The sequence below is a fragment of the Lethenteron reissneri genome, chromosome 67, assembly GCF_015708825.2.
Source record: "Lethenteron reissneri isolate LAM-NWPU_2019-01 chromosome 67, ASM1570882v1, whole genome shotgun sequence".
Classification (NCBI taxonomy): Eukaryota; Metazoa; Chordata; class Hyperoartia; order Petromyzontiformes; family Petromyzontidae; genus Lethenteron; species Lethenteron reissneri.
Window position 1 is genome coordinate 7,367,572 of NC_083845.1, and position 20,416 is coordinate 7,387,987.

Consider the following 20,416-nt stretch of genomic DNA (forward strand, 5'->3'; position numbering starts at 1 on the left):
ATCATCAAAGTTGTCGTCAACATCGTCAACATCATCATCAACATCATCATCATCATCATCAGAGGAGGAGGAGTGTCGGACAGGCAAATCTCCTGGACGGCCGACATCGTCGTCGACAACGTCATTGTCAACATGATCGTCAGCATCTTCATCATCAAGATTGTCGTCAACATCGTTAACATTATCATCATCATCAACATCGTTAACATCATCATCATCATCGTCATCAGAGGAGGAGGAGGAGTGTCGGACAGACAGATGTCCTGGACGGTCGACATCGTCGTCGACATCGTCATTGTCAACATGATCGTCAACGTCATTGTCAACATGATCGTCAGCATCTTCATCATCAAGGTCGTCGTCAACATCGTCAACATCGTCAACATCGTCAACATCATCAACATCATCACCATCATCAACATCGTCAACATCATCAACATCATCAACATCAGAGGAGAAGGAGGAGTGCCCAACGGACAGATTTCCTGGTCGGTACATCAACAACGTCGTTGTCAACATCGTCAACCTTATCATCATCAGAGGAGGAGGAGTGTCTAACAGACAGATGTCCTGGACGGTACATCGTCAACATCGTCAACATCATCGTTATCTCCATAGAGCGGCTGCACTCACCCGTATCCACTCAGCGCTCCGCTATGCTACAGGATAGTCGCCTGACAAACTCACCCATATCCACTCAGCGTTCCGCTACAGGACAGTACTCTGACTAACTCACCCGTATCTACTCAGGACTCTGCTACGCTACAGGACAGTACTCTGACTAACTCACCCGTATGTACTGGAACTTCACTACGCTACAGGGCAGTACTACAGGACAGTACTCTGACTAACTCACCCGTATCTACTCAGCACTCCGCTACGCTACAGGACAATACTACAGGACAGTACTCTGACTAACTCACCCGTATCTACTCAGCGCTCAGCACTACGCTACAGGGCAGTACTACACGACAGTACTCTGACTAACTCACCCGTATCTACTCAGCGCTCAGCGCTACGCTACAGGGCAGTACTACAGGACAGTACTCTGACTAACTCACCCGTATCTACTCAGCGCTCAGCGCTACGCTACAGGGCAGTACTACAGGACAGTACTACAGGACAGTACTACAGGACAGTACTCTGACTAACTCACCCGTATCTACTCAGCGCTCAGCGCTACGCTACAGGACAGTACTACAGGACAATACTACAGGACAGTACTCTGACTAACTCACCCGTATCTACTCAGCGCTCAGCACTACGCTACAGGGCAGTACTACAGGACAGTACTACAGGACAGTACTACAGGACAGTACTCTGACTAACTCACCCGTATCTACTCAGCGCTCAGCGCTACGCTACAGGACAGTACTACAGGACAATACTACAGGACAGTACTCTGACTAACTCACCCGTATCTACTCAGCGCTCAGCACTACGCTACAGGGCAGTACTACAGGACAGTACTACAGGACAGTACTACAGGACAGTACTCTGACTAACTCACCCGTATCTACTCAGCGCTCAGCGCTACGCTACAGGACAGTACTACAGGACAATACTACAGGACAGTACTCTGACTAACTCACCCGTATCTACTCAGCGCTCAGCACTACGCTACAGGGCAGTACTACAGGACAGTACTACAGGACAGTACTACAGGACAGTACTCTGACTAACTCACCCGTATCTACTCAGCGCTCAGCGCTACGCTACAGGACAGTACTACAGGACAATACTACAGGACAGTACTCTGACTAACTCACCCGTATCTACTCAGCGCTCAGCACTACGCTACAGGGCAGTACTACAGGACAGTACTACAGGACAGTACTACAGGACAGTACTCTGACTAACTCACCCGTATCTACTCAGCGCTCAGCGCTACGCTACAGGACAGTACTACAGGACAATACTACAGGACAGTACTCTGACTAACTCACCCGTATCTACTCAGCGCTCAGCACTACGCTACAGGGCAGTACTACAGGACAGTACTACAGGACAATACTACAGGACAGTACTACAGGACAGTCACCTGACTAACTCACCCGTATGTACTGGAACTCCTCGACGGGCGAGGCGGCCGTCACGCCGCCGGGCGGCCGCCTCCACGTGGCGAGCAGCAGCTTGTAGCGCGTGGCGCTCACCACGCGCAGTGTGCCTGCTGCACTGTGCGTGTTCACGGCGTACAGGTGGCAGCCTGCACGCACGCACGCACACGCACGCACACGCACGCACGCACACGCACGCACACGCACGCACACGCACGCACGCACACGCACGCACACGCACGCACGCACACGCACGCACGCACACGCACGCACACGCACGCACGCACACGCACGCACACGCGCGCACGCACACGCACGCACACGCACGCACGCACACGCACGCACGCACACGCACGCACACGCACGCACGCACACGCACGCACACGCACGCACGCACACGCACGCACACGCACGCACGCACACGCACGCACGCACACGCACGCACACGCACGCACGCACACGCACGCACGCACACGCACGCACACGCACGCACGCACACGCACGCACACGCACGCACACGCACGCACGCACACGCACGCACACGCACGCACGCACACGCACGCACGCACACGCACGCACACGCACGCACGCACACGCACGCACGCGCACGCACACACGCGCACGCCACGACACGCACACCACACACACGCACGCACGCACACGCACGCACACGCACGCACACACGCGCACGCACGCACACACGCACACACACACACGCACACACGCACGCACACACGCACGCACACACACGCACACACGCACGCACACACGCACGCACACACACGCACGCACGCACACACGCGCACGCACGCACGCACACACGCACACACACACACGCACGCACGCACGCACACGCACGCACACGCACACACGCGCACACACGCACACACGCACGCACGCACACACGCACGCACACACGCACACACACACACGCGCACACACGCACACGCACGCACGCGCACACACACGTACGCACGCACACACGCACGCACACACGCACACGCACACACGCATGCACGCACACGCACACACGTACGCACGCACACACGCGCACGCACACACACACACGCGCACACGCACGCACGCATGCGCGCACGCACACACACACATGCACAAATAAAGACAAAGATCCCCCGTGTAGCCTTAACAGACTGTCGGGGCAAGTGCTGTTAGCGAGCGCCAACGAAGGGTGTATGTGAGTGTGCGCGTGCGCGTGTGTGTGTCTCAGTCAGTCGACCCGTGGCACCTGCTGGGTCTGCCCCGTGACCTCCTGCCAGCGGGCGTTCGACACTTCACGTGGCCTCAAGGTGCACATGGCCTGGCACAAGCGTCGTGGTGACATCACCGCCACTTAGTAGCGAATGGCGGTTGTTGTTGTTGTTGCGTGTGTATGTTCGTGCGAATGTGCGTGTGCGCATACGTGTGTGTGTGTGTGTATGTGGGGAGCGGTAGTGTAGCGGTTAGCGCGCTGCGCTATGAACCTGGCGACCCGAGTTCGATTCCCGCCCACGGCCAACACCAGTGACGATTATCTGAACCGGTCCAGGGCCTCCCCGAGGTCGACTCAGCCTTAAATGAGTACCCGGTGCGGTGTGTAAAACATCGCCACTGGGAAGACAAAGGCGGTCGGGCGTGGTGCTGGCCACCCACCCCCTCGTGTGCCGTTCCGGCCTTCATAGGTGCTCGCTAACAGCACTTGCCCCTACAGTCTGTTAAGGCTATACGGGGGATCTTTATCTTTGTATGTGCGTGCCCTCTTCCACCCCCGACAACCTTTGGTCTTCTCCAGCTTGTGCTCACGGCACTCGACGCGTCCGAGCACCGCGGACTGCTCCTCCACCGACTTCCAGACGGCCGACAGGCGGAACACGAACACACGTGACTCCTTGCCTGTGACGCACACGCACGCGTACACGCACACACACACACACACGCACGCACGCGGGCAGAGAGATGGGCAGGTGAACGGGACAGCCGCACAACAGAGACAGCGACAGAGACTCCTTGTAAAAAAAGTTGTCAGTTTTGTTGCCAGATGGAAGGGTAAAAAAAAACAACTATCATATTTTTTACTGGCAAATGAGGTTCCAATGGAGCTCGTCAAATAGTTAACAGTTAGCGTGTCCATGGCGTGTCGGTGGCGTGGTGCCTCCTCACCCTTTTCGTTGCGCAGCACCAGCATGTCCAGCGCCTCGATCACGTTCATCTGGCGCACCGAGAAGCTGCGGTCCAGCACGGGCAGCGGCGGCTGTCCCTCTGGGGGGGGGCGAGGGGAGCGCGGCGGCGGCGTTAGGGGGGCTCCCAACGACGCCCCCGGGTCCACGAGGAGGAGGGGCTAACGGCGTCGGCTCTGTCTGTCCGTGCGTGTAACGCGGGGTGGTCGCGGTGACGTGGGTGGTCACAGTCACGTGGGGGTCACGGTGACGCGGGGTCACGGTGACATGGGGGGTCACGGTCACGTGGGGGTCGCGGTGACGTGGGTGGTCACGGTCACGTGGGGGTCACGGTGACGTAGGGTCACGGTGACGCGGGGTCACGGTGACGTGGGGGGTCACGGTCACGTGGGGGTCGCGGGGGTCATGGTCACGTGGGGTCACGGTGACGCAGGGGGTCACGGTCACGTGGGGTCACAGTCACGTGGGGGTCGCGGTGACGCGGGGGGTCGCGGTAACTCCTATTGAGGTGATCTGATACGAGTGACTAAGGTGTTAACGCATTGGCTCTGGCGATGGTGGTGGTGGCGGTGGTGGCGGCAGTGGTAGTGGCGGTAGTGGAGGCAGTGATGGTGATGGCGGTGGTGACGGTAGTGGTGGTGTTGGCATTGGTGGCAATAGCGGTGGTGGCGGTGGTAACGGCAGTGGTGGTGGTGGCAGTGGTGACGGTGGTGGTGGCGGTAGTGATGGTAGCGGCAGTGATGGTGGCAATAGCGGTGGCGGCGGTGGTGACGGTAGCGGTGGTGGTGACGGTAGCGGCGGTGGTGGTGGCGGTGGCGCGGTGGTGGTGATGATAGCGGTGGCGATAACGATAGTAGCAGCGGTGGTGATGGTAGCGGTGGTGATGGTGGCGGTGGCAGTGGCGGTAGTGATGGTAGCAGCGGTGGTGACGGTGGTGACGGTGGCGATGACAGTGGCGTCGAGCCGTCCCCACCGCCGCGTACCGTGGAGGAGCAGGACGCCGGCCTCGGTGGAGACGAGCAGCCCGCTCCGCCACGAGTCGGCGCAGTGCACCTCGTACGGGAAGTTCTGCCCGTAGCACTGAGGCTCCCAGGGCTGCGGGAGGCAAGCGCATCAATGAACGCAAGCCGACCACCGTTCGTCAGAGGTCGCAACCGGGTGTAACGGGTTCCGGAGACACTTGTAGATGTAACTTCTTTATTACAATACAACACTCCAACAGTCCTGATACTCTGTTACAGCCTAGGTACACAGCCTAGCTACACAGCCTAGATACTCTAGATACTCTACTCTGGCTACGCTCGCCCTCACAAGGTCGTAGAGTCGGGAGTTCCAGAGTCCCAGCGCTGGCTCTCACAGCCTCACAGGGTCTTCAGATGGCTGGTCGTGGGTCTTGGGTCTTGAGTTACAACTGGGCCCCGATCGTCCAGGGAGCTCTCCTTTTATGCCTGGTCCGACGAGGGGTGGGGCCGTGTGCGCCACCAGACATCCCACAGAGCACACACAGCCCCCCCCCCCGTTGGCGGCGCCAAAAAGGCTTAAAAGCGTCTGGACCCCCTGGGAACCCAGTGCCTACAGCAGCCCCTCCCTTCTTATGTCACTACATTGGTACCCGATACCCGTACCCTACCCGATACCCGGCTACCCGTACCCGGCCGGGTACGGGTACCCGTTTGCGACCCTGGTGCGGCCGGGTACGGGTACGGGTAGGCCGTGAGTCACTGGTGAGTAACCGTTTGTCACTCATTTCCCAACGTCTTGTCTCTTCTCACAATTCAAGTTCCTAGAATCAACCCACCCGCGCCTGCAACACGGCTTCATCCCAGAGGTCGCGATCGGGCACCCTTACCCGTACCCTACCTGATACCCGGCCGGGTACGGGTAGCCGGGTATTGGGTAGGGTACGGGTACGGGTACCCGTTTGCGATCCTGGTGCGGCCGGGTACGGGTAAGGAATCAAAACCCGTTTGCGACCTCTGCCGTTCGTCCGGCATAATGCGCGACCATCACCCGGCCGCCTTCCCGCTCCGTCTGCGAAGAAGGAGACCCGATGCACGCGCGGAGAAAGTGCTCAGGGAGCTTTCCAACGTTGTCACCCGAGAGACGTTCGCAGAAAGACGCGTCAGGCCACGGGTAACACATTCGGGTGATTCTCGTTCATTTTCGTTCGTTTTTCGCGAGGCGCGTGACGGGTTACCCAGGCAACGGTGGAGCCCCCCAACGCAACGTTGAGGCCGTAGGTCGAGGTTAGGTCGAGGTTAGGTCAAGGTTAGGTCGAGGTTAGGTCAAGGTTAGGTCAAGGTTAGGTCAAGGTTAGGTCAAGGTTAGGTGACGCCACTGCCCCCCCCATAGATGGGCTACCCTCTGTGGGGGTGGAGGGCCGGTCCGTCAGCGGCATCGCGAGCAAGACGCCTGCAGGTGCCGCGCCACAGCGACACCCGTGTCCATCTACCAGGGGCACGAGATCATGTTCCACGTGTCCACCATGCTCCCGTACTCCAAGGACAACCGACAACAGGTACACACACTGACACAGCTGCTACACACACTGACACAGCTGCTACACACACTGACACAGCTACTACACACACTGACACAGCTACTACACACACTGACACAGCTACTACACACACTGACACAGCAGGTACACACACTGACACAGCTACTACACACACTGACACAGCAGGTACACACACTGACACAGCTACTACACACACTGACACAGCTGCCGGTCATCTCGGTCAGTCGACCCACGGCACCTGCTGGGTCTGCCCCGTGACCTCCTGCCGGCGGGCGTTCGACACTTCACGTGGCCTTGAAGTGCACCTAGCCTGGCACAAGCGCCGTGTTGACGTCACCGCTACTAAGTTGTCAACGGGGGTTTGTTGTTGTCTATATATAGGTGTAGGGAGCGGTGGTGCAGCGGTTAGCGTCCACAGCGACACCCGTGCCCCCCGCCCCCCCCCCCCGTGTACATCCTCCCCTGTCTAGCAGGGGAGCTGTGGCCCCCCGGGATTCGGGGTCCCCGATCGGGGGGGGGGGGGGGGCGGGGACCCCCAGTCAGGTACCCTTCCACTGTGCGAGTCGGTTTTAAATGCAGAATATCGATTCTTCGATAAAGGCATCTGTTTCATCTTCTTGGTTCTTTCGGTAAAGTCACGTAGAAGGGAAATAATAAAATAATAAAAATAAAACATAATAAGATAAAATTCTCACGACGTTTCGGCCACAACGCAAGCAGCCGTCCTCAGGTGAAGAATTCAGACGCTGTCTTTCCGACAGACCTGTGAGTGAGTGTGAGTGAGTGAGCGTGAGTGAGTGAGTGAGCGTGAGTGAGTGAGTGAGCGTGAGTGAGTGAGCGTGAGTGAGTGTGAGTGAGCATGAGTGAGTGAGCGTGAGTGAGCGTGAGTGAATGAGTGAGCGTGAGTGAGTGAGCGTGAGTGAGTGTGAGTGAGCGTGAGTGAGTGAGCGTGAGTGAGTGAGTGAGCGTGAGTGAGTGAGCGTGAGTGAGCGTGAGTGAGTGAGTGAGCGTGAGTGAGTGAGCATGAGTGAGTAAGTGAGTGAGGGAGTGAGTGAGTGTGAGTGTGAGTGAGGGAGTGAGTGAGCGAGCGTGAGTGTGTGTAAGTGAGCGTGAGTGAGCATGAGTGAGTAAGTGAGTGAGGGAGTGAGTGAGTGTGAGTGAGTGAGTGAGCATGAGTGTGTGAGTGAGGGAGTGAGTGTGAGTGAGTGTGAGTGAGGGAGTGAGTGAGCGTGAGTGAGTGTGTGTAAGTGAGCGTGTGTGAGTGAGAGTGAGTGAGCGTGAATGAGTGAGTGAGCGTGAGTGAGTGAGCATGAGTGAGTGTGAGTGAGTGAGTGAGCGTGAGTGAGTGAGTGTGAGTGAGTGAGTGTGAGTGAGTGAGTGAGCGTGAGTGAGTGAGCGTGCGTGCATGAGTGAGTGAGTGAGCGTGAGTGAGTGAGCGTGAGTGAGTGAGCGTGCGTGATTGAGTGAGTGAGCGTGAGTGAGTGATCGCGAGTGAGCGTGAGTGAGCGTGACTGAGTGAGCGTGCATGAGTGAGTGAGTAAGCATGAGTGAGTGATCGCGAGTGAGCGTGAGTGAGTGAGCGTGAGTGAGTGAGCGTGAGTGAGCGTGAGTGAGTGTGAGTGAGTGAGTGAGTGTGAGTGAGTGAGTGAGCGTGAGTGAGTGAGCGTGCGTGCATGAGTGAGTGAGTGAGCGTGAGTGAGTGAGCGTGAGTGAGTGAGCGTGCGTGATTGAGTGAGTGAGTGAGCGTGAGTGAGCGTGACTGAGTGAGCGTGCATGAGTGAGTGAGTGAGCATGAGTGAGTGATCGCGAGTGAGCGTGAGTGAGTGAGCGTGAGTGAGTGAGCGTGAGTGAGCGTGATTGAGTGAGCGTGCGTGAGTGAGTGAGTGAGCCTGAGTGAGTGAGTGAGCGTGAGTGAGTGAGTGTGAGTGAGTGCTCGTGAGCGTAAGTGAGCGTGAGTGAGTGAGCGTGAGTGAGTGAGTGAGCGTGCGTGCGAGCGTGAGTGAGTGAGCGTGAGTGAGTGAGTGAGCGTGCGTGCGTGAGTGAGCGTGAGTGAGTGGCATTGTCGCTGAGACTGATTGGTCCACTAAAGAAGATGGCCGCCGTCTCTGGTGTGGACCAATCAGCGTCAGCAACGATTGTCACATTCCATCTCCACGTGCTGCTCAACTCGAGGGGAGTGGGATTAGAGCCTTTGACTGCGACGGGTCTCGCTCACCTCCTTCCTGCACAGCCCTGTCGTCGCCAGACTCGTCGGGGCGTCCCCGCGCACGATCGTCTTCAGCTTTAGCGCCTACACAACAACCAAACAACAACAACAACAACCATCAAACAACAACCATCAACAACAAGCAATTGCACCTCGAGCTCTCATACTCTGATGGTGCATTGTCTTTGAGTTGTGCGCCTTTTGGCGTCATCTGGTCCAACCCATGTGAGACTAGGCTCTAAGGAAAGCTGTCTCGGGTGTGGACCAATCAACTTCAAGGACAGTGCATACATTATCAGAGTTATGTTTTTTGTTTGCATTACGACCGCAGGTATTGTGGTCTATGCAAACATGACTCCTTGTAAAAAGGTGTCAGTTTTGTTGCCAGATAGAAGGGTAAAAAACCAATTATCATCTTCTTGGTTCTTTCGGTAATGTCACGTAGAAAGGAAATAATAAAATAATGACAATATAAAACGTAATAAAGTAATATAATATTATGTTTATTTTTATTATTTTATTATTTCCCTTCTACGTCACGAAAGCTTTAAATCGAAACCAATTATCAATTATCAACAAGCATTTGCCCGACGGCCGCGACTGCGAAGTCGGACGCGGGGCCGGAGTTCCTCGAGCGTACGGGGGGGGGCAGCCCCCCACGTGGTGAGTCGTGTGGGGGCCGGGTGGGGGGTGTGGTGGGGGGTGTGGTGGGGGGGGTGGTGGGGGGGGTGGTGGGGGGGGTGGTGGGGGGGGGTTGGTAGGGGGTGGTGGTGGGGGGGTGGTGGTGGGGTGGTGGGGGGGGTGGTGGGGTGGTGGTGAAGGGGGTGGTGGGGGGGGTGGTTGGGTGGTGGTGGTGGGGGGTGGTGGTAGGGGGGTGGTGAGGTGGAGGGGGATGGTGGTGGGGGGGGTGGTGGGGGGGTGGTGGTGGTGGGGGGTGGTGGTAGGGGGGTGGTGAGGTGGAGGGGGATGGTGGTGGGGGGGTGGTGGGGGGGTGGTGGTGGGTGGGGGGTGGTGGTAGGGGGGTGGTGAGGTGGAGGGGGATGGTGGTGGGGGTGGAGGGGTGGGGGGGGGGTTGGTGGGGGGGGGGTGGTGATGGTGGAGGGGGGGGTAGTGGGGGTGGTGGGGGGGGTGGTGGTGGTGGGGGGTGGTGGTAGGGGGGTGGTGAGGTGGAGGGGGATGGTGGTGGGGGGGGTGGTGGGGGGGTGGTGGTGGGTGGGGGGTGGTGGTAGGGGGGTGGTGAGGTGGAGGGGGATGGTGGTGGGGGTGGAGGGGTGGGGGGGGGGTGGTGGGGGGGGGGTGGTGATGGTGGAGGGGGGGGTAGTGGGGGTGGTGGGGGGTGGTGGTGGTGGGGGGTGGTGGTAGGGGGGTGGTGAGGTGGAGGGGGATGGTGGTGGGGGGGGGTGGTGGGGGGGTGGTGGTGGGTGGGGGGTGGTGGTAGGGGGGTGGTGAGGTGGAGGGGGATGGTGGTGGGGGTGGAGGGGTGGGGGGGGGGTTGGTGGGGGGGGGGTGGTGATGGTGGAGGGGGGGGTAGTGGGGGTGGTGGGGGGGGTGGTGGTGGTGGGGGTGGTGGTAGGGGGGTGGTGAGGTGGAGGGGGATGGTGGTGGGGGGGGTGGTGGGGGGGTGGTGGTAGGGGGGTGGTGAGGTGGAGGGGGATGGTGGTGGGGGTGGAGGGGTGGGGGGGGGGGTTGGTGGGGGGGGGGGTGGTGATGGTGGGGGGGGGGGGTAGTGGGGGTGGTGGGGGGGTGGTGGTGGGGGGTTGCCCACCTGCCCAACGCGGACGAACTCCGCCCGGCGTGCTTCCTCCTTCTTCCTCGCCGAGCGCGGCGACTCGGGCAGCACGTCACTCAGAGAGCGGCGGTTCAGCATGTTCTAGAGAGAGGGAGAGGGAGTGAGTGGTGAGGGTGAGTGAGTGAGTGAGTGGTGAGGGTGAGTGAGTGGTGAGGGTGAGTGGTGAGTGAGTGGTGAGGGTGAGTGAGTGGTGAGTGAGTGGTGAGGGTGAGTGGTGAGGGTGAGTGGTGAGTGAGTGGTGAGTGAGTGGTGAGTGAGTGGTGAGGGTGAGTGAGTGGTGAGGGTGAGTGGTGAGGGTGAGTGGTGAGTGAGTGGTGAGTGAGTGGTGAGGGTGAGTGAGTGGTGAGGGTGAGTGGTGAGGGTGAGTGGTGAGTGAGTGGTGAGGGTGAGTGGTGAGTGAGTGGTGAGGGTGAGTGGTGAGTGAGTGGTGAGGGTTGAGTGAGTGGTGAGGGTGAGTGGTGAGTGAGTGGTGAGGGTGAGTGAGTGGTGAGGGTGAGTGAGTGGTGAGGGTGAGTAGTGAGTGAGTGGTGAGGGTGAGTGAGTGGTGAGTGAGTGGTGAGGGTGAGTGGTGAGTGTGAGTGGTGAGGGTGAGTGGTGAGTGATTGGTGAGGGTGAGTGGTGAGTGTGAGTGGTGACGTGAGTGGTGAGGGTGAGTGGTGAGTGAGTGGTGAGGGTGAGTGGTGAGGGTGAGTGGTGAGGGTGAGTGGTGAGTGAGTGGTGAGTGTGAGTGGTGAGGGTTGAGTGGTGAGGGTGGAGTGGTGAGGGTGAGTGGTGAGTGTGAGTGGTGAGGGTGAGTGGTGAGGGTGAGTGGTGAGTGTGAGTGGTGAGGGTGAGTGGTGAGGGTGAGTGGTGAGTGAGTGGTGAGGGTGAGTGGTGAGGGTGAGTGGTGAGGGTGAGTGGTGAGTGAGTGGTGAGTGTGAGTGGTGAGGGTGAGTGGTGAGGGTGAGTGGGGTGAGTGGTGAGTGGTGTGAGGTGAGTGGTGAGGGTGAGTGGTGAGGGTGAGTGGTGAGGGGGTGAGTGGTGATGGTGAGTGGTGAGGGTTGAGTGGTGGGTGAGTGGTGAGGGTGAGTGGTGAGGGTGAGTGGTGAGTGGTGGGTGACGTGGTGAGGAGTGGTGGGTGAGTGGTGAGTGGTGGAGTGTGAGTGGTGAGTGGTGCGTGAGTGGCGTGAGTGGGGTGAGTGGTGAGTGAGTGAGTGATGTGAGTGGCTGGGTGAGTGGTGAGGGTGAGTGGTGAGGGTGAGTGGTGAGGGTGAGTGGTGAGGGTGAGTGGTGGGTGAGTGGTGAGTGAGTGGTGGTGTGAGTGGTGAGGGTGAGTGGTGAGGAGTGGGGGTGAGTGGTGAGGGTGAGTGGTGGGTGAGTGGTGGGTGAGTGGTGAGGGTGAGTGGTGAGGGTGAGTGGTGAGGGTGAGTGGTGGGTGAGTGGTGAGGGTGAGTGAGTGGTGAGGGTGAGTGGTGAGTGAGTGGTGAGGGTGAGTGGTGAGTGGTGAGGGTGAGTGGTGAGGGTGAGTGGTGAGGGTGAGTGTCAATGGTGAGTGGTGGTGAGGGTGAGTGGTGAGGGTGAGCAGGGGGTGGTGAGGGTGAGTGGTGAGGGTGAGGGGTGAGTGGTGAGGGTGAGTGGTGAGGGTGAGTGGTTGAGGGTGAGTGGTGAGGAGTGTGAGGGTGAGTGGTGAGTGAGTGGTGAGTGAGTGGCGAGGTTGAGTGGTGAGTGAGTGGTGAGGGTGAGTGGTGAGTGAGTGGTGGGTGAGTGGTGGTGTGAGTGGTGAGGGTGAGTGGTGAGTGAGTGGTGAGGGTGAGTGGTGAGTGAGTGGTGAGTGAGTGGTGGGTGAGTGGTGAGGGTGAGTGGTGAGGGTGAGTGGTGAGGGTGAGTGGTGAGTGAGTGGTGAGGGTGAGTGGTGAGGGTGAGTGGTGAGGGTGAGTGGTGAGTGAGTGGTGAGTGAGTGGTGAGGGTGAGTGGTGAGGGTGAGTGGTGAGTGAGTGGTGAGTGAGTGGTGAGGGTGAGTGGTGAGGGTGAGTGGTGAGGGTGAGTGGTGAGTGAGTGGTGAGGGTGAGTGGTGAGGGTGAGTGGTGAGTGAGTGGTGAGGGTGAGTGGTGGGTGAGTGGTGAGAGGCGACGGTGTCTTCGATTTCGCCGCGCCGACATTTTCCCACCGGCCCATGCCCCACGGCATTCTGGGCTTTTTCAATCGACTCATCTATTTGTGTATATATTAAATAATATATATTTGTGTATAATTATATTTATACGTAATTATATTTATACATAATTATATTTATTGTTGTTTTGTGTCCCACCACAGGGCTGGTTACCGAGCCAAGCTGGGAGCTAACGGTCAGGGCCAAGCAGGGCCAGGCCACGGAGCTAATGGAATCGTTCGCCACGCGCGTGCGTGACCTCGGTGGGTAGGCGTGGTGGGTGACGCTTCGTCACAGCGTCACCCACGCGTGCCTCCGCTCGTTCACAGCGTCACCCACGCGTGCCTCCGCTCGTTCACAGCGTCACCCACGCGTGCCTCCACTCGTTCACAGCGTCACCCACGCGTGCCTCCACTCGCTCACCGCGTCACCCACGCCTGTCTCCGCTCGCTCACTGTGTCAACCACGCCTGTCTCCGCTCGCTCACTGCGTCACCCCAAACCTGCCTCCGCCTCGCTCACCGTGTCACCCACGCCTGCCTCCGCTCCGCTCACTGTGTCACCCACACCTGCCTCTGCTCGCTCACTGCGTCACCACGCCTGTCTCCGCTCGCTCACTGCGTCACCCACGCCTGTCTCGCTCGCTCACTGCTGTCACCCACACCTGCCTCTGCTCGCTCACTGCGTCACCCACGCCTGTCTCCGCTCGCTCACTGTGTCAACCACGCCTGTCTCACGCTCGCTCACTGCGTCACCCACACCTGCCTCCGCTCGCTCACCCGTGTCACCCACGCCTGCCTCCGCCTCGCTCACTGCGTCACCCACACCTGCCTCTGCTCGCTCACTGCGTCACCCACGCCTGTCTCCGCTCGCTCACTGTGTCACCCACGCCTGTCTCTGCTCGCTCACTGCGTAACCCACACCTGCCTCCGCTCGCTCACCGCGTCACCCACGCCCTGTCTCCGCTCGCTCACTGTGTCACCCACGCTGTCTCGCTCGCTCACTGTGTCACCCACGCCTGTCTCCGCTCGCTCACTGCGTCACCCACACCTGCCTCCGCTCGCTCACTGTGTCACCCACGCCTGTCTCCGCTCGCTCACTGCGTCACCCACACCTGCCTCCGCTCGCTCACCGCGTCACCCACGCCTGCCTCCGCTCGCTCACCGCGTCACCCACACCTACCTCCGCTCGTTCACCGCGTCACCCACGCGCGTCTCCGCTCATCCACGTGCCGAGCCAGAATCGGAACATTTATTTGACGCTGCGGGAGGAATCCGATGAGCCGTAGAGCTCTTCACATGTCCCGGTAGGGGGTTGAGGCCTCCTCCTCCTCGGCTTGACTCTCGCTCTCACCTTGTAGAGGTCGGGAGTGTAGTCCTGGTACATGGAGCGTATCAGCATGTCCAGCGTCCGCTGGCGTTTCTGCGCAAATGTCGGCGTTTCCAGAGTGGCTTTCTCTCCGTTGATCACTGCGGCGAAAGTCGGGCACACGCACACGCACACACGCACACACACACACACATGTACACACGCATGCGCACACAAAAGACAAAAATCCCCCGTATAGCCTTAACAGACTGTAGGGGCAAGTGCTGTTAGCGAGTAGCACCTATGAAGGCCGGAACGGTACACGAGGGGGTGGATGGCCAGCACCACGCCCGACCGCCTTTGTCTCCCCCAGTTGCGATGTTTACACACCGTACCAGGTACTCATTTGAGGCTGAGTCGACCTAGGGGAGGCCCGGTACCGGTTCAGATGATCGCCACTGTGGGTGTTGGCCGTGAGCGGGAATCGAACCCGGGTCGCCAGGTTCATAGCGCAGCGCGTTAACCGCTGCACCACCGCTCCCCACACGCACGCACACAGACACACACGCGCACGTGCACACACGCACACCAGAGGGCGCAAACGGGTTTTGATTCCTTACCCGTACCCGGCCGCACCAGGGTCGCAAATGGGTACCGTACCCAGTCGGGTAGGGTACCCGTTCCCTACCCGTACCCGTACCCTACCCGAAATGAGTGACAAACGGTGACTCACCAGTGACTCACGGTCTACCCGTACCCGTACCCGGCCGCACCAGGGTCGCAAACGGCTACCCGTACCCGTACCCGGCCGGGTACGGGTAGCCGGGTATCGGGTAGGGTACGGGTATCGGGTACCCGGTTGCGACCTCTGCCGCACACGCACGTGAACACGCACGCACAGAGACAAAGATCTCCCGTGTAGCCTTAACAGCCTGTTGGGGCAGGGGCATGGGGGATCGACTCACGCTTGACGAGGAGGAAGTCCCGGAACTCGTGGTGGTCGGTGAACACCGGCGGAGTGGGCAGCGGGGGCCCAAACAGCGGCACGCTCTCCTCGGAGAAGATGCGTAGTCTGCAGTGGGAGAGTCACACACACACTTACTCAGTCACTCACTCAGTCACTCACTCACTCACACACTCACTTACACTCACACTCACACACTACTCAGTCACTCACTCAGTCACTCACACACTAACACTCACGCTCTCCTCGGAGAAGATGCGTAGTCTGCAGTGGGAGAGTCACACACACCTACTCAGTCACTCAGTCACTCACACACACAACACTCACTCAGTCACTCAGTCACTCACTCACTCACTCAGCCACTCAGTCACTCACACACACACTTACTCAGTCACTCAGTCACTCACACACACACTCACTCAGTCACTCACACACACACTTACTCAGTCAATCAGTCACACACACACTTACTCAGTCACTCAGTCACTCACTAACACTCACTCACTCACGCTCTCCTCGGAGAAGATGCGTAGCCTGCGTATAGGGTGAGTCACTCACTCAGTCACTCACTCACTCACACAACACACTCACTTACACTCACACTCACACACTCACTCAGTCACTCACTCACTCACTCAGTCACTCACACACTAACACTCACGCTCTGCTCGGAGAAGATGCGCAGTCTGCAGTGGGAGAGTCACACACACTTACTCAGTCACTCAGTCACTCACTCACTCAGTCACTCAGTCACTCACACACACACTCACTCAGTCACTCAGTCACTCACACACACTACTCAGTCACTCAGTCACACACACACTCACTCACTCAGTCACTCAGTCACTCACACACACACTTACTCAGTCACTCAGTCACACACACACTTACTCAGTCACTCAGTCACTCACACACACACTTACTCAGTCCACTCAGTCACACACACACTCACTCAGTCACTCAGTCACTCACACACACACTTACTCAGTCACTCAGTCACACACACACACTTACTCAGTCACTCAGTCACTCACACACACACTCACTCAGTCACTCAGTCACTCACACACACACTCACTCAGTCACTCAGTCACACACACACTTACTCAGTCACTCAGTCACTCACACACACACTCACCTCAGTCACTCAGTCACTCACACACACACTTACTCAGTCACTCAGTCACTCACACACACACTTACTCAGTCACTCAGTCACTCACACACACACTCACACACTCTCACTCACGCACGCTCTCCTCGGAGAAGACGCGCAGCCTGCGTATAGGGCGAGTCACACACACACTCAGTCACTCACACTCACTCACACACAGTCACTCAGTCACTCAGTCACTCACTCAGTCAGTCACTCACTCACTCAGTCACTCACTCACTCAGTCACTCACTCAGTCAGTCACTCACTCACTCACTCAGTCACGCACGCACACTCACAGTCACTCACACTCACTAACACTCACTCAATCACTCACGCTCACTCACACACACTCAGTCACACTCACTCAGTCACACACTCACTCACACTCACTCACTCTCGCTCTCTCACTCACGCTCACTCACTGACGCACACACTCACTCAGTCACACACTCACTCACACTCACTCACGCTCACTCACACACACTCAGTCACACTCACTCAGTCACACACTCACTCACACACGCTCACTCTCACTCACTCACGCTCACTCACTCACGCACACACTCACTCAGTCACACACTCACTCACACTCACTCACTCTCGCTCCCTCGGAGAAGATACGAGCCTTGCAGCGGGAACACGCGGGGCGAGTCACAAACACACTCACTTAACACAGACACACTCAGTCACTCACACACACACGTACGCACGCACACTCACTCCTCACACGCTTACACGCTTACACACACTCACTCAGGTCACTCACACTCCATCAGTCACTCACACTCATTTCACCCACTCACTCACGGCACACCTCATGCACGCACGCTAACTCACACTCACATCACGCCCACTCACGGAGTGCACGTGCACAGGTGACGCACAGACACGCAGCAACCGTGCGGTGGTGGTACCTGTAAGCTGTCGTGGCTCTGTTGAACCTCACCAAGGCAAAGATGTCTTGGCCGTCGCGAACGTTAAGGACAAATACACGTGTGTGTGCAGTGTGTGAGTACGTGTGTGTGTGCGTGTGTGTTGTGCGTGTGTGTGGTGTGCGCTGTGTGTTACGCGTCCGCAACGCGTGTGTACGTGTGTGTGCGTGTGTTGTGCGCGTGTGTGCGTGGTGTGTGTGAGTGCGTGTGTGCGTGTGTGCGTGTGTGTGTGTGTACATGTGTGAGTGTGTGTGTGTGTGCGTGTGCGTGTATATGTGTGTGTGTGCGCGTGACGGAGGGGATAATACACGGGTGTGCATGTGTGTACGTGTGCATGCGTTGTGTGTGCGCGTGTGCGCGTGTGTGCGTGTGTGCGTATGTGTGTGCGCGCGTGCGCGCATGTGGTGTGTGTGTGTGCGTGTGTGTGCGTGTGTGTGTGCGTGTGTGTATGCGTGTGTGTATGCGTGTGCGTGTGTGCGTATGTGTGTGTGCGTGTGTGTGTGCTGTGTGTGTGTGCGTATGTGTGTGTGTGCGTGTGTGCGTGTGTGTGTGCGCGTGTGCGTGTGTGCATGCGTGTGCGTGTGTGTGCGTGGTGTGCGTGTGTGTGTCTGTGTGCATGTGTGTGTGCACGCGTGTGTGTGTGCGCGTGCCGGCGGGGAGTGGATACGCGCGTGTACGTGTACACGTGTGTGTACGTGTACACACGCGTATGTACGTGTGCACGTGTGTGTGCGTGTGCGTGTGTGTGTGTGCGTGTGTGGTGTGCGCGTGTGTGTGTGTGCGTGTGTGGTGTGTGCGTGTGCACGTGTGTGACCGTGTGTGCACGTGTGTGTATGTGTGTGCGTGTGCGTGCGCGTGACGGCAGGGGAGTGGATACGCGTGAAATGCGAGCGGATCATGGAGGGCTTGAAGGACACACACGACTCCTCGCCCTCCTGGAACACGATGGTGACGATGTCGTTGCGATGTGCCGCTTGCGCTCCACCTGGTGGGGAGGGGGGGGGGGGTGATGACGGGAGCACGTGGACGTCGTGGGGACGTCGTGGGGACGTCGGCGTGCACAGCTCGCTCGAGAGCTGTGATGCAGCAGGGACACTCCGCGACTTAGGCCCTGTTAACGACTAATCGCTCCACTACATACATACTATACACTACACTACTATGCACTACACTATACACTACACTATACACTACACTATACACTACACTATACACTACATACATACACTACTATACACTACACTATACACTACACTATACACTACTATGCACTACACTATACACTACACACTATACACTACTATACACTACACTATACACTACTATACACTACACTATACACTACTAAACACTACACTATACACTACACACTATACACACTATACACTACTATACACTACACTATACACACACTACTACAAACTATACACTATTATACACTACACTATACACTACACTATACACTACTATACGATACACTACTATACACTACACTATACACTACTACACTATACACTACACTACTATACACTACACTATACACTACTATACACTACTATACACTACACTATACACTACTATACACTACACTATACACTACAAACACTACACTAACACTACTACACTACACTACACTATACACTATATACTACACTATACACTACTATACACTACACTACTATACTACACTATACACTATTATACACTACACTATACACTACACTATACACTACTATACGATACACTACTATACACTACACTATACACTACTACACTACACACTACACTACACACTACAATACACTATACACTACACTACACTATACACTACACTATACACTACACTATACACTACACTATACACTACACTACACACTACACTATACACTACTATACACTACACTATACACTACAATATACACTACACTATACACTACACTATACTACTAAACACTACACTATACACTACTACACTACACTATACACTACACTATACACTACACTATACACTACGCTATACACTACACTATACACTACTATACACTATACACTACATACACTATACACACTATACACTACACTATACACTACACTACTATACCTATACACATACACTAAACTACTATACACTACACTATACACTACACTATACACTACTACACTATACACTACACTACTATACACTACACTATACACTACACTATACACTACTTATACTACTATACACTACACTATACACTGTGTCAGTGTGTAGTAGCTGTGTCAGTGTGTGTAGTAGCTGTGTCAGTGTGTGTAGCTGTGTCAGTGTGTGTAGTAGCTGTGTCAGTGTGTGTGTAGCTGTGTCAGTGTGTGTAGCTGTGTCAGTGTGTGTAGTAGCTGTGTTGTGTGTGTAGCTGTGTCAGTGTGTGTAGTAGCTGTGTCAGTGTGTGTAGCAGCTGTGTCAGTGTGTGTAGCAGCTGTGTCAGTGTGTGTAGTAGCTGTGTCAGTGTGTGTAGTAGCTGTGTCAGTGTGTGTAGTAGCTGTGTCAGTGTGTGTAGTAGCTGTGTCAGTGTGTAGCAGCTGTGTCAGTGTGTAGCAGCTGTGTCAGTGTGTGTAGTAGCTGTGTCAGTGTGTGTAGCTGTGTCAGTGTGTGTAGCAGCTGTGTCAGTGTGTGTAGCAGCTGTGTCAGTGTGTGTAGTAGCTGTGTCAGTGTGTGTACCTGCTGTGTCGGTGTGTGTAGCAGCTGTGTCAGTGTGTGTAGCAGCTGTGTCAGTGTGTAGCAGCTGTGTCTGTGTGTAGTAGCCGTGTCAGTGTGTGTAGTAGCTGTGTCGGTGTGTAGCAGCTGTGTCAGTGTGTGTAGCAGCTGTGTCAGTGTGTGTAGCAGCTGTGTCATGTGGGTAGCTGCTGTGTCAGTGTGTGTAGCTGTGTCAGTGTGTGTAGCAGCTGTGTCAGTGTGTGTAGCAGCTGTGTCAGTGTGTGTAGTAGCTGTGTCAGTGTGTACCTGCTGTGTCGGTGTGTGTAGCAGCTGTGTCAGTGTGTAGCAGCTGTGTCAGTGTGTGTAGTAGCTGTGTCAGTGTGTGTAGTGTGTCAGTGTGTGTACCTGCTGTGTCAGTGTGTGTAGCAGCTGTGTCAGTGTGTGTAGTAGCTGTGTCGGTGTGTGTAGTAGCTGTGTCAGTGTGTGTAGTAGCTGTGTCGGTGTG

The 20,416-nt window shown here is 56.8% G+C and overlaps 1 protein-coding gene across 1 annotated transcript in view; it reads right to left on the minus strand.

Annotated features, from left to right (window-relative positions):
- Positions 1 to 20,416, minus strand: part of LOC133360127 (GTPase-activating Rap/Ran-GAP domain-like protein 3) — a 59,288-nt gene that overhangs the window by 11,611 nt on the left and 27,261 nt on the right. Inside the window, 10 exon segments of the mRNA XM_061578712.1 lie at positions 2,055 to 2,206; positions 3,831 to 3,947; positions 4,215 to 4,313; positions 5,215 to 5,326; positions 8,968 to 9,042; positions 10,724 to 10,828; positions 14,231 to 14,346; positions 15,151 to 15,257; positions 15,811 to 15,835; positions 18,115 to 18,222. Of these exon segments, the coding sequence (XP_061434696.1) occupies positions 2,055 to 2,206; positions 3,831 to 3,947; positions 4,215 to 4,313; positions 5,215 to 5,326; positions 8,968 to 9,042; positions 10,724 to 10,828; positions 14,231 to 14,346; positions 15,151 to 15,257; positions 15,811 to 15,835; positions 18,115 to 18,222 (1,016 nt within the window).